Source organism: Phacochoerus africanus, chromosome 10 (genome assembly GCF_016906955.1).
Source record: "Phacochoerus africanus isolate WHEZ1 chromosome 10, ROS_Pafr_v1, whole genome shotgun sequence".
NCBI classification, from domain to species: domain Eukaryota; kingdom Metazoa; phylum Chordata; class Mammalia; order Artiodactyla; family Suidae; genus Phacochoerus; species Phacochoerus africanus.
This window is the reverse complement of record NC_062553.1, coordinates 1,514,039-1,528,375: the sequence shown is the minus strand read 5'-3', so window position 1 is coordinate 1,528,375 and position 14,337 is coordinate 1,514,039. Positions and strand designations below refer to the sequence as shown.

Below are 14,337 nucleotides of genomic sequence, written 5' to 3'. Positions count from 1 at the left end.
GCTATTTTATTTCTCATGCCGCCCCTGAGGAAGGATCCAGAGGGTGGCGGGGTGGGTCCTGCGGGTGGAGGTTCCAGAGACCTGGGAGGGGTGAGGGCCGGTGCCCTGGGTGCCGTGGGGGTGGGGCCCCTCACCCGAGCCCCCATCCGCAGTCCTGTGGGGAAACAGCCCGCCCTGGCCCTCTGCAGAGCCTGCCCCGAGCCCGGCCGGGAGGACGGTGGAGTCCGAGTCCCTGTCCCTCTGGAGGACACTGCCCTGCCGAGGCTGAGGCCCGGCCTCGGTTTCACTGGATCACCTCCCGCCCAGCAAAAGCCCGCCCCCCACCTGCTGGTACCTCCTTTGCTCTCGAAAACCAACCGGCTCCCCCCGCCGCCCTCCAGGCCCCTCGGGGGCTCAGAGCCTGCCCCGGCCACACAGCATGAGGCCTTCTGTCCACGGCCTGACGTCCCTCCGGGCCTCTGCAGCCCGTCCTCCCCAGGGCTCAGACCCGGGCCGTCAGCATCCCGCCCCCCAGCCTGTCTCAGGCTCAGAGCCAGGCCACGCACACTCCCCACTCGGAAGGAAGCGGGGCCCTCGCCGCCGCCGCCCTTCTCAGGGACAAGCTGTATGGTTCTCTGCGCAGAGGCAGCTTCGCCAAGAGGCTGCGATTCCTCTCGTCACTTCACCGTTAGCACCTTGTTACCAACTTACAACGGAGGAAGCATCTGCAGGCCTTCACTGCTTTGGAGAGGTTCCCCCCGCCCCCGCCAAACTGGAGGGGTACCTGCCTCTAAGGCCACCTGTGAGCCCAGCCCGCGACCCACTCCCCTCTGGCCTCTGCCCCCTTCCCCCGGCCACCCGCTGCCCCTCTCGGCACTTACCGCTGCCCACTGACACCTGCTGAGGACCTGGTGACCTCCATCCCGGGCCTGGGCCCCTCTGGTGCTCCAAGGCCCCGGGGACCTGCTGACTGGAGGGCGGCGAGGGTATCGTGGGCTGTAAGCTGACGTGGAAGGTGCCCCAGGGCTGGCGGCCCGGGGTCCCCGGAAGCCCCCCCGGCCGCTCGCCCGCCCCGCCCCCGTCGCCATCCCGCCCGGCACAAAGCAAGCGGACCAGGTCTCCTGCTGTACTAATGTATTCCATCTTTCAAAAAGAAAGACATGATTTTAATATTACTTAACAATATGTTAAAAAGTAGCCAGGCAGGCCTCCGTGTTAAATCAGTCGGACTCTCTAACGGGCTGGATGGTGTGAGTACTGGGTGGGTGTGGTTTCGGACGTTCTCCTTCTGCGAGGGTCTTACACAAGCTGGCTACAAGTCAGGGGTCAGACACGGACAGCGCGACGTGTACACTCTCGACAGCGGACTGTGGAGGACGGGGAGCCCTGCCCGCCCGGCCGCCTGGGGGGACGCAGGGCACAGGGCTGAGGGCGGCGACGCCCCGCGGGGTGGGGGTGGGGGGGCGGGAGGCGCACGGGGCGCGGTGCAGAGGCGACGGAGCCACGTGGTGATGCAAACGCGCCGCTGGTCGCAGCCCAGCCTCCGCGGCCGCGGCGGCGGAAGAGCTGGCGGAGCTTCGGTTCCGACCCGACGGCACAGCGCTACGGTCAAGGCGTCTCATCACAGACTACACGCACACGAGCTAACAACGCGGGTCGAGCAGCAGGTTCTCGGCCGGGAGCGGGGAGCAGCGGCGGCCCCCTGCGCTGCCCGGGGCGGGCGCGGCAGCTCCGGGCCTGGCCCACCGCCGCCCGCGCGCCCCTCTCCAGGCGGTCCTCGTTCAGTGGGCAGCGAAGGTGGCCTTTTTCAAGCTGAAGTTGGACCAGTTGATGGACAGTCTCTGTCGGGTCTGTCTAGCGGAATCCAAACAGAACCTGCAGGACAAGAAGCCAGAGAATCACGGAGGGAAAGGGCGCCCGCGGGCTCCCGGCCGCCGGAGGAGGCGGTCCTGCCTTCAGGACACTGGCCAGCACCCTGGACACCTCGGGGCCTTGCAGCCTCTTCTCTCCCTCAGGGCAGCTGCCCCGAGGAAGCTCCTGAGGAGCCCGCCTGAGAACGGGGCGGGGGAGGGGGGGCTGCCCTCCCTCCGCCGCCAAGGCCCAGCTGAGCGTGACCTGAAGCACGACTGTGTGCGGGGACACCACTTCCACACTGCCCCCTCCCGAACCTTCAGCACCCGGGAGCCAGACCCCAAACCGCAGGCGGGACCTGCCTCCCAGGAACTGATGGCCGATTTTTATGGACAGACGGACGGATACAGACACACATACGCACAGACTTTGTCTTTTGCCTTTTTGTTTTCTGTCGCACCCTCGGCACATGGAGGTTCCCAGGCTGGGGGTTGAATCAGAGCTACAGCCGCCGGCCTACACCACAGCCACAGTCACAGCCACGCAGGATCCGAGCCACGTCTGCGACCTACACCACAGTTCACGGCAACACCGGATCCTTAACCCATTGAGCGAGGCCAGGGATCGAACCTGCAACCTCATGGATACTAGTCGGGTTCTTAACCCGCTGAGCCAGGATGGTAATTCCCAATTTCTATGTTAAATGAAAGAAAGAACATCTTTCAAAAACCTTTCCTCTGCAGCGTCTCTGAAGTTCTCGGCCTTCTAGCACTAACCTGGGCGGCAGGAACTTGAATGAAGCCTGAAAATGCTGTCGATATCTCTTGTCCCACCCACCGTGAAAACTCAGAAAGTTATTAAAACACGGGAACGCTGGTGCCCAGACACAGACCTGTAAAAACACAGTGACCTGTTCAGAAAGACTCTGAACTTGGGTCCCTGCCTCACCCCAGACTCGAGATGGGTTAAGATTTGAAGTGTCACACGCAAACCTTTTAATTTGGAGTATAGGCGATATCTTTCTGACTTCAGAACAGGAAAAGATTTGAAATACCAGCCATAAAATAAAAGGTTGACGAATTAAGTTACATTAAAACCGACAATTAGGAGTTCCCGTCGTGGCTCAGTGGTTAATGAACCCAACTAGGAACCATGAGGTTGTGGGTTTGATCCCTGCCCTTGCTCAGTGGGTTGACGATCCGGCGTTGCCGTGAGCTGTGGTGTAGGTTGCAGACGCGGCTCGGATCCCGAGTTGCTGTGGCTCTGGCGTAGGCCGGCAGCTACAGCTCCGATTCGACCCCTAGCCTGGGAACCTCCCTATGCCGCGGGAGCAGCCCTAGAAAAGGCAAAAAGACCAAAAAAAACCAAAAAAAAAAACCAAAAAAAACACCCCAAAAAACCCCGACAATTAGCTTTAAAGAAAGTGAGCACACACTACTCGCAGCACACCACGCAGGGCTGGTAGGCAGCTGTGCAACATCACAGGACAGTAGAAGGGAACGCAGGCGGCTGACACGTGGGCGGACGAAGCGCCCATCACGGGACATGCGAGCCGTCAACTGTGGGTCCCGGGCCCGACCAGCGCTGGGGAGCAGCCAGGCGGGTCGCCTGCCAGACCAGGTCAAGCCGCCCTGGCAGAGAGTCTGGATCTTGTAAAGTCACCTTCCACGCAACCCAGCACACGGCCCCGCCAGGCCCAGGCGCAGTGAGGCGTGTTCTTACGGCTGCAGCCGTGGACACCTACGGCTTCGAGGAGGGATTGCACACGGTGCTCGTGGAGGAAGCGACGTGCACCAACACGGTAAAGCTGCTTCCGTGTTCGGAAGCACCGCAAGCCAGTGCCGAGGACGCCCGGAGGAGCAAAGGGCTGCGAGGACTGCTGAGCACAGACGCTGGGACGGTGGCTGCCCCTGGGGCTGGCAGCGTGGGCTTTCTTGACTAGGAGTGGTTACCTGTGGACACGTGTCCTGCACAACGGGTGTGAGTGTGCGTGACCCAGTCCACAGCTGACAACGCCAGGGGCTAGGAGCCGGCGACCCAGCTCCCGCCGGGCCCTGTGCTGCGAGGCCCGGTGGGAGGCTTGCTGTGGTTCAGGCTGCAGCTCTTTTCTGCGCGGCTTGGAGCAGGGCAAGGGCCGGTGGGGGACGGTGGAGGCTGCTGCCAGAGTGGAGGGGAGCCAGCAGAGGCAGCGCTGGCAACTTCAGAAGCTTTAAAAGGCAGCATCGCCAGGGCTCGGGGTTTGAGCAAGGGACCTGGACTCCGGAGCGGGGCCGGGGGCTTCGTCTGCCCGGACAGAATCCACCGGACGAGCAGCACCCACGACTGTGGTTAAACGACTTAGCCAGTTTAAGCAAAACCCCCTTCATGTCACCTGCTGGAGCCTTCAAGACCTGCCTGCTCTTCTAGGGGGATATCAGAATCCTTTTTTTGTCTTTTTTGCTAAATGTAACACAGGCAGAAGCGCGAATGAAACGCATGTAAGATCTAACGACGGTTACAAGGCACACACGTGGATCACCTGCCAAGCTGGGGACACTGCCAGCGCCCAGGAGACGCCTGCGCAGGGTCTTTTCTTGTCACGGCCTCCCTCCCCTCAGCTGACCACCGTCCTGGGGTTTTGGGGGTTGTCTCCCTGCCTTTCTTTCCTTTTTTTTTCTTTTTCGCCTTTTCTAGGGCCGCTTCCGCGGCATGTGGAGGTTCCCAGGCTTGGGGTCTAATGGGAGCTGTAGCCGCCGGCCTACACCACAGCCACAGCAATGCGGGATCCGAGCCGAATCTGCAACCTACGCCACAGCTCACAGCAACACCGGATCCTCGACCCACTGAGCGAGGCCAGGGGCCAAACCCGCAACCTCAGAGTTCCTAGTCGAATTCGTTAACCACTGCACCACGACGGGAGCTCCTCCCCGCCTGTCTTTACAGGCTTAACCCCCACGTATGTGGCCGAGAGCGGACTCCACGTCTCGAAGCACGCGCTCCTGAGGCGGCGTCTCCACCGTCAGCTGCCCCCGTGCCCGGCTGGTGCGGACGGCGGGGAAGCCAGCGACTCCCTCCGGACACAGGACAGCTCCCCGGGACCCCCAGGTCTCCTTGCTGCCGCGGCCCCGGCGAATGTGTCTGCTGCCACCACCGCTCAAGCTGCGTGTCGGCGTCGGGCCTAAGAGTAGCCTCCAGGGGTGCGTGTCAGGCCTGGGTTCTGGCACCAGCCGCTGCTTCCGAGGGCCTGACGCCCGGCTTGCGACTGCTGAGCAGCGCCTCTGGCTGGAGAGGGACCGCTTATCTGCTCTTCTGCGGGGCCCTCTGGGTTGCTCCCAGCTTGGGCTACAAACAAGACTCCCAGGAACATTCAGGAATGAGTCTCTGGGCACACACACTGCTCTCCCGCGGGCTTCCGGGCAGAGCCCTAGGAGCGGAGCTGCCGGCCTCAGGTGGGCACGTCACGCGAGGTCCTTTATTCTGCCTACTTGAAACATCCCGTGAGCTGGGTATCACGTCCATTCCAGGCGCCCTGCCTCTGCTGCCCGGCGCCGTCCGCGAGACGCGCCCACCTGCAGACGGGCTCGCGTCCTCCCTGCACCATCCCTCCGGTGACTGAAGCACAGGCTGTCCACCCCAGTGGGTTTCAGCAACACCGTGTTAAGCTCCACAAAACCCTCCTTGGCTTTTATGTACTTGGCAAGCGTCTGGCGTGGCTTAAAGGTGCTAATTCTGTGAAGGCAGCAGCACCTCGTGGCCCAGGTCCTCAGAGCTCTTGCACGAGGCTCATTGGGTGCACGTGTGCACACCGCACGCTGCGGCGCTGAAGCGCCGTCTTCACTTACACCACACGTGTGAATCACTGACGGTGCAGAGAGCAGCCACAGGACTTTGTACGCGTCTCCCACAGCCAGGCTCCTGCTGAGCGGTCCGTGCGCTCTTCCGCAGTTTCTCATGCGCACGATTAGACCGTCTCCTCCTTCCCGCTCCTTGTGCCTTTGGTTTCCTGCCCGGGCCCATTGCGCTTACCAGGAACCGCAGTTTAAAGCTGGACAGAAGTGGGAACAGAGAGCTTCTCTGCTTTGCACCTGTTTCCACGTCGTTCCATTTCCTTCTTTCTTGGTCAGTCGTGCAGACCTCCTTCCTTTCCTGGTGGGCCCCTCTTTTCAGGTTAAACGTACCTCCTTCTGTTACCAGTCACGGTTTCTCTTCCTTCCTCCTCTTGCGAATGGCCACACCCGCAGCGCACGGACGTCCCCAGGCTGGGGATCAGACCCAGGGCATAGCCGAGTGGGGTCCTTCACCCACTGCACTGGGCCAGGGATCGAGCCCACGCCGCAGCAGCGACCTGAGTGACACCACCAAGTCCTTCACCTGATGAGCCACCAGGAACGCCTGATAATCCATTAAGGAGCTGGTGCTGTCACCTCTGTGCCAGGGGTTTGGTCCCTGGCCCAGGAACTTCCACGTTCTGCAGAAGCAGCCAAAAAAAGCATATTCAAGAGAGAAACAAATCTGCAATTTTTCCTTTTTTCTGGTATTGTTTTTGGCAGATTTTGGTACCAACATTTTATGTCTCTCATAAAAAGAAGCAGGGAGCTCTCCTTTCATCGCTCTGGTAGAATCAACAAGACTGAGCGACCTGGTCTTGGAAATTCCAGGAGAATTCTCGGTGAAATGGTCAGAATGCAGTTTTCTCACTGGGGAGACAGAACTGCTGCTTTAATCTAAAGTTATGGGACCATTCAGGTTGTTTTCTTTTTTAACGATTTTTACTTTTTCCGTTAGAGCTGGTTTACGGTGTTGTCAATTTCTACCGTACAGCAAAGTGACCCAGTCACACACATACATTCTTTTTCTCACATTATCCTCCATCGTGTTCCATCCAGGTTATTTTTTTATTAGGTTAGTTTAGTAATGTATTCACAGAATCAAAGAAACCCTTTAAGTTATGGAAAGTTCCCAAAACACACAAAAACAGAGCATGGTAAAATGAACAAAGCCTTCATCCAACTTGTGCTAATTGTCAATATTTTGTTTCTTCCTCCATCTAATTATGGTATCTTGGGGCATCTCCGCCCCCCCCCCCGCCCCCGCCCTCCCCGACCGTGCCCGAGGCGTGTGGACGTTCCGGCCAGGGATCAAACCCAGGCCACAGCAGTGACAATGCTGGCACCTTAACCCTCTGCACCACGAGAGGATTCCTCTCCAGTTTTTTTTTTTTTTTAGCTCTTTTTGGGTTTTGATATTTTTCCTTCTACTGATGAGCAATCTACATGCCCTGTTTCTCTTCTTTTACTGCTTTTGGTCCTGAAACTGTCTGACCCACTCGGCTGGAAGCCTGAACCAGAAGAGGACCCTCGGCTCTGGAGATTTCACGGCCGACCTGCACGTGAATGCCGTTCGGGACTGGGATGCTTTTAGATATACCGCCACTCAGACAGTAGCCTAGACTCAGCCGTCTGGGTTCACTCCCTCCGACGGGGTAGACCACCCCTTCCGAGACTGATCTCCTTCTCTTCAGCGTAAGCTTAGCTGTTTCCCTTTAAACAAGTCTCTCTGTGGCAGGCACCTGCAGTTCTCTCTATTACGGGAACAACGGTTACAGTTTTGTGGGATGTGTAATCACAGGCCGGGGACCTCCCCTCTGCACTCAACGTCGCCCGCGGCCCCGCGTTCCCATGCTGGGTCCAGGAATGGAGTTGGGTCTGTTTAGCCTATGGACACGCGTGGTGCTTTTGAACTGGGAGCCTCACACTTCCCTTCAGCTCTGTGGACGCCCTCCGGCGTCCTGCCTCTCCGTTGTCTCTCAGCGGGGGCTGCAGACCTAGCCCCTCCTCCCTCCCGCAGGTTCTATTCTCCTTACATCTCGTGGCCTCCTGGGTGCGGTTTTCAGACACAGCCTGCAGTTGGTTAGTTCTTTCCTCGGTAGAGTCTCGTCTACCACCTATTTCCTGAGGTCTCGATTTCAGTGAGTATATGTTTCGCTTCTAGACTGTTGCTGTTTTTCCTAAGTCTTGTTTGTAAGGGCATGCCTGATGTTAAGGGGGGTGAATCCTACAAGTCTACCTGGGGGGAGATGTCACCCGAGAAATGCCCCTAATTCTGTCCCCTGCTCCCCAGAAGCCAGCTCAGGGCAAACTGTGTTAGGAACCCCAGTAATCTAGCTCTAGGTTCTTCTGGACTTTGGACAGACGCCTCCGCGGCGTCTCAGAATGGCAAGTCCATTTCCCCGTTCAAATCTTTATCCGTTTCTTCTTAAGCCTTCACAAATAGAAGGTGTGTAACGGGCATCCTTACTGTTATTTTTTAATCTCAAAGAATAACTTTTAATGTTTCACCGAAGTATAACAATTATTGTATTTCATGGATACTTTTTATCATGTTAAGCATGTGCCCTTCCAGTTACGAGGTTTACTATGAATGAATGTTTATCTCTAGCAAAGGCTTTGCTCCGTGTACTAAATTTAAAACGGCACACACACATTATACAGTGAATGTATATAACTTGCAGAAACACTGAGAATTTTACGATCTTTCAGGTCTGAATGACTTTCTCCACTGCAGAGTGCTTCTTTTGTGAGCTTGGGTGTATGCGCGTGTGTGTTATTTGAAACAAAGCGGTTAGAGTTCTCCCAAGAAAGAACAAGGAGCTTTAAAGCAAACTCCTCCTGCCAAGACCCATACAGTAGATGATACGGAACACGTGATGACACGTCTTACTAAACGCATACTCACCAAGTCCGCTTACCAGGAGCAAAGTATCGAAAATGGCACTTTTCTCCTGAAAGCACGTCCTATCGTGGGCCCCAGTGCCAGCCAGCGCACATCAGGTCAGCGTGGAGGCTTGTGAGAAGCCAGATGCTGGGCCCGAGTTCCCAGGTGGTGCTGCTGGTCCAGGACCAGTGCGAGGCCCACTGCAAGGGAGCCAGTCCACACACGCGGGGGAGGGGGACGGGGACGGGGAGGGGGAGGCGCCCGCGAGCTCAGGTGCGGGCGGGCACGCGGGGTGAGCAGGAAGCCGTCCCAACCTCAGACGCAGGCTCCGGACATTTACCTTTTGAAATATTCCACTTCCCGCTCCGTCTCATCCATGTCCACGCTGTCTAGGTCGATGTCTTTAGGCAGAAAGACGTCATCTGTGCAACGAGAGACAGTCAGTCACGACAGGAGGCCACCTCTCGCCAGAAGAGACCAGCACACCTGCTTTGCTTTCATTTCGACCCCTCGGCCAAAGGCGGGCCGGTCTCTCACGCGCTGTGAACCCCCGGTCCCTGGAGCCTGGCAGCGCCCGCGTGCGAGCAAAGGAGCCCCTGCCTCAGGCCTGGAGGAGACCCGCCTGCGGCCACCCGGGCCTCTGCCGCCCATCGACGGGACTCCGCCCACGGGACAGCCCTGGAGAAGGTTCCCGGACACCTAGGTCTGTCCTACGTCCTGCTGCAGGGAGGGCGGGGGAGTGGGGGGGGGAAGGGCCACGGCTTCAGCACGGACGCCGTCGTCTGGGCCCAGGTCGCAGGCGGCCCTCTGGCATTCAGTTAACACAAGCAGCATCCCAGAGACTTCGGCGCCAGAGGCTCCCTTAGGGCACAGCCAGCTGCCCTGCTGCAGTGGCAGCAGGCCACGGCCACGGCTCTGCCCAAGGCCCGCCCCCTCGCCCTGTCCCCACCCGAGCGTGGCAAGCTTCCGGAGTCTTTAATGCAGACCCCCTTCCTCCCATGGCTGGACTCGCGCAGCAGCTCACCAGGGCCTGGTCCACCGACATGGGGCAGCTGGTGCCTCCGGGACTCCCAGCGCCTCTGAGGACCTGCGTGACCGCGGCCCCGCCGCACAGACAAGCCCGGCCGCTGTACCCGCGGTTTCCACCACCTGGATGCCAACACCACGCAACCGCCTCCCTGAGCTGCACGTCCGTAAAGGCCCAGCTCCATCAGCCCCTCGCCGGGCATCCGGCCCCCAACACAGGCAACGCCGGCCTCCTCGTGACCTGCGGCAGCCGCGCTTTTTCTGACAGTGGCCTGGAAACGACCTTCCCACCTGCTCCTGACTCTCCATCACTCCTGTCATCCTGCTGGGCGGGTTCCTGTCTCTACCCCCCTGCTGCTGCCTCTGTGCCCCCCCCCACCTCCCTGCCCTGGCAGGCTTCTTGGTGCAGGCGTCCGGCTGCACGGAGGCGCCCTCACACCACGGCCCCCAGCCGAGTCCCCCCACCCCCAAGGCACCCTGGACGCCTGTGGGCAGACACGGCTCGGAGGCCCCGGTCAAGGACGATGACGCGGCAGGAAGGCCGAGGTGGGGTAGGGTGTTTACAGACCTAAAGAAAGCCCACCCAAGCGGCCCTTCCACTGGCAGCTCCAGCCCCAAACACGGAGCACGCGCGTCTGCAGAGGTGCTGGCTCGACGCAGTGACTCCTAACCCTTTTTTCTGGTTGGAAATGACAATCAGGATTAAAAATCTTGGCGTAAGAAAAAAATGGGTCAGAACATACCCAGACCCCGAATCAGCCACGTCACACAGAACCCGTAGTGCCCGGAGTGGAAAGTGTGAGCTAAGAACGCCACGCCAGGCCGGGCTGTCTGTGCAGAAGGGGACGAAGGCGTCACCGCACGCTGCCCGTCTGCATGGGCGCGAGGGCTCCGTCCCCCGGTCCCTACGTGAGCACGAACGCGTCCACTGGGCACCTACAGACACACGTGGGCCGGCCGGCAGAAATACGGCAGCTGGAGTTCCCGTCGTGGCGCAGTGGTTAACGAATCCGACTAGGAACCATGAGGTTGCGGGTTCGATCCCTGCCCTTGCTCAGTGGGTTAAGGATCCGGCGTTGCCGTGAGCTGTGCTGTGGGTCACAGACGTGGCTCGGATCCCGCGTTGCTGTGGCTCTGGCGTAGGCCGGCCGCTACAGCTCCGATTGGACCCCTGGCCTGGGAACCTCCATATGCTGTGGGAGCGGCTCAAGAAAAGGCAAAATGACAAAAAAAGAAAAAGAAAAAGAAATTCGGCAGCTGAGCCACAGGAAGAGAGGAGTTCCCGCTGTGGCATAGCAGGTTAAGGAACTGGTGTTGCTGCAGCTACAGATCCCTGGCTCAGGAACTTCCACCTGCCATGTGTGGCTGAAAAAGGAAACAGAACCGGGAAGAGAAGGGAGACAGCAAAGGAGGGCGGCGAGGACAGGCCAGCAGGTGGCCGTCAGAGTCTTCACCGGAGCAGGGATGGGCTCCGAGGAGGAGTGCAGAGGGAGGCACGAAACCACCAAAGCTCCCGAACACCAGAAGTACTTAGAGACAAAAGAGCAAAGAAAACACCTCCCTTAGAAAAAGAACCAGCCCACGGAAAATACAGCTAATAACGGTGAGATGATGGCAGGGTTGAGACCAACCTCACGGTTGCATCAACACATGCAGATGGGCTCACCCACATCTGGGTACAAGTGTCACCTGCAGGATGCAGGTGTCCACACTGTGCGCCAGGGAAGGGCCTAAAACCAAGCGCCTCAGGAAGGCCGAGGACAGAGGTGCCCCCACCCCGCCCCGGCAAACAAACAGGGCGAAGGGGCGGCCTCACCATCTGAGACCGAGGAGAACTCAGGCCAGAAGCATGGAACACACAGAGGGGGCATTCTAAAATACCAAACGCCACGCCTCAGTAAGATGTTAGTTAGGAGTGTGTGACAAGCAACACAGAGACCGCCTTCAGAAAATAAACCTAAGGAGACACAAGAAAACACAGAGAGAAACTCAGTAATAAGTCACAGAATAGAGGAGCTCCTGTTGTGGCTCAGTAGGTTAAGGAGCTGACAGTGTCTCTGTGAGGATGCAGGTTCAACCCCCGGTCCTGCTCAGTGGGTTAAGGATTCGGTGTTGCCATGAGCTGTGGTGTAGGTTGCAGATGCTGCTTGGATCCAGCATTGCTGTGGCTGTGGTGCAGGCCGGTAGCTGTAGCTCTGATTCGACCCCTAGCCTGGCCTGGCAGCTTCCATATGCTGCAGATGCAGTTGTAAAGAGAGAGAGAGAGAGAGAGAGAGAGAAGGAAAAAAAAAAAAAAAAAAGGCTCTCCCACCTGGAAACCTAAAAGCCACCTATTAAATTATTGGGTGAAAGAGGAAAAAAATTCACATGGAAATTAGTGAATTTCTAAACAGGAAACCAAATGGAAACATTATCAGACACTACAGGATATACTTAAAAGAATGATCAGAGAAAAATTCTAAGTGCTAGATAAACACTCTGACCAACAGAAAGGGAGGAGTGAAAAGAAATGACCTCAGTTCCCAAATCAGAAAGTTGGAAACAAACCATCAAGTGAAACAAAAGCACAGGAAAACACGTTGAAAGCAGAAATTAAAGAGGTAGAGGAAAGAACAACAGTAAAACCCTAATGAATAAATCAAGAGCCTGGCTTTTGAAAACATTAGATAAACTTTGAGTCAAAGAGAACATGGAGAAAGAAAGTACAAATATACAAAATAAGAAAGGACACGAGGAAAGAAACCATTGAAAAGAACTCACGAAAATGCGTCCTTTTGCGGACGTGGAAGTGTGATAGGCGGGGAAGCCGGCAGACGGGACAACTGGCTACAGAGCCAGCTTCGCCGGCATTAACCTCGGTGGAGACAAAATACTCCAACCGACCAGCTCCCTCGGAGGAAAGAGAGTGTCCCCAGCAAACAACCCCGCAGAAAGGCTCAGGCCTGGGGGCTGCCCAGGAGAGTCCCCTCGAGCCATTCACGCCGAGGCAGTCCCAACGGAGGTGGCCGGCTCCCGGATTCCAAAGAGCATGGAGAGCCTCTTCTGACTCTTTCTGAAGCACAACAGGTCTGAGAGGAAAACCCCTGACACAATTCAACACCCGCTCCTGACCCAACACCCAAGGACGGCAGCAACTGCTGGGTATTTTCTTACCACGTTAAAATACACAAACCTTACCCTAAAGCCAGATCGTAGCGTGGAAACCAGACTTCTCCGTTCAGTTCAAGAATGACGCAAGGAAACAAGGGAAAAGAAGAGCCCTGGGAACCGGAAAAGCAGAAGTGCGTCTCCACCTGCAAACCGACGACAGGGTACCTGGCATGCCCTGGCGACGCAACGAGACAGTGAAACAGCTGAGCGGGGCGGGCGATGCCAGGCTGGGACACAGAGCTCCGGGGCGCTCACACACCCGGGGACAACGGGACAAGGGGACCAGCCGGCGGGAGCGCAGGGCAAGCCCATACGCCACTTAGGATTTCCTAACAGCCGCACGAAGCATTAAAAAGGAACACGTGAAAGTAACTTGGTCACATACGTTTCGCTTAAGCAAATGCATCCAGAAGAGCAGCATTGTAACAGGCGATTGGAACGGAGACGTACACTGAGATAGTTGCCCTTCCTTTTTTCATGCTAGGTTTTGCCCCTCGGTTTGCACCACCCACATTTCCGTGTCCTGCACTGGACGGCACAGCGTTAGAAGGTAGAACGGAAGCAAAATCCGCTAAAATTAAAACCAAGGAGGATTAAGAACTTAGACTAAGCTTAATAGTAAATGCGAAAAACTTACGGGAGAAAACTTAAAGCAATCCTGAGAGACATGAAGCAGACGGGAACAAACGGGAAATGCCCTGTTCTCGAGAAGGACCCCAACATCACGGAGACAGCCATTCTCCCTAAACTGATGTATACATTTAATGCAGCACCAGTGAAGACAGCAAGAGGTCTGTTCTCTTTTTTTTTTTAAAGGGAGCTGGGTGTGTTGATACCAACGTTCACATGAGGATACAAACATGAAAGAAGGAGCTCCTGCTGGGCCGCTTTGGTGCAGTGGGACTGGCAGCGGGACTGGAGCGCTGGTACACAGGTTTGATCCCCAGCCTGGCACAGTGGGCTAAGGATCCAGCACTGCCTCAGCTGCAGCTTAGATTGAAGCCATGGCTCGGATCTGATCCCTGGCCCGGGAACTCCATATGCCACAGGGCAGCCCCAAATGAAAGAAGGAAAAAAAAAAAAGAATACAAACATGAAAGAAGAGTCAGGAAAACACTGAGAAAGAAAGGCTGTGAGGAGAAGAGCCTCTAAGTCATCAAAAGGCGTAGAGCCTCTAAGTAGCCGCCTCATGCACCCGTGGCACCCAAAGAAACAGAGGGCAAGAGAACAGGACTTCCAGACCAGACCCTGGACCACAGGGGAACTCGGGGTGGGGGCCGGGGCCGTCCGTAAGGTCCCCGCACCCGCAGCCGCCGGGGCTGGGACAACCGGGCAACCCCTTGGAAAAAGATGAAACTGGCGTCACGCATCTCACGATTCACAGGTGTCATCTCTACACGCGTGCGTCTCAGGAGCTAAGTGGGAACGTGAAAGCACGCGGGCGCGTCCCCGTCAACCTTGGCCTGTAAGGCTTTCCAACCCCCACTTAAAATCCAGAGGCAGGACGAGACCAGCGCACGGACCGGATAAAGGGAAAGGAAAGCCTGTGCGTGGCTGAAAAGCATCATCAACAGGGTCAGAAAGGACTGACGCCCCGGGAGGATGTCGCTGAAGCTCGTGACCCAGTTTAAAGGGCCG

The 14,337-nt window shown here is 57.4% G+C and overlaps 1 protein-coding gene across 3 annotated transcripts in view; it reads right to left on the bottom strand.

The window, feature by feature from the left end:
* Positions 1-1,098: 1,098 nt before the first annotated feature.
* The window catches only part of FAM193A (family with sequence similarity 193 member A), a 138,041-nt gene continuing 124,802 nt past the window's right edge, over positions 1,099-14,337 (bottom strand). For all 3 annotated transcript variants that reach the window (XM_047799326.1, XM_047799327.1, XM_047799328.1), the window contains 2 exons: positions 8,864-8,945; positions 1,099-1,854 (listed from right to left, as the gene is read on the bottom strand). In XM_047799326.1, the coding sequence (XP_047655282.1) occupies positions 1,761-1,854; positions 8,864-8,945 (176 nt within the window). In that variant the 3' untranslated portion in view covers positions 1,099-1,760. The remainder of the gene's footprint in view (positions 1,855-8,863; positions 8,946-14,337) is intronic.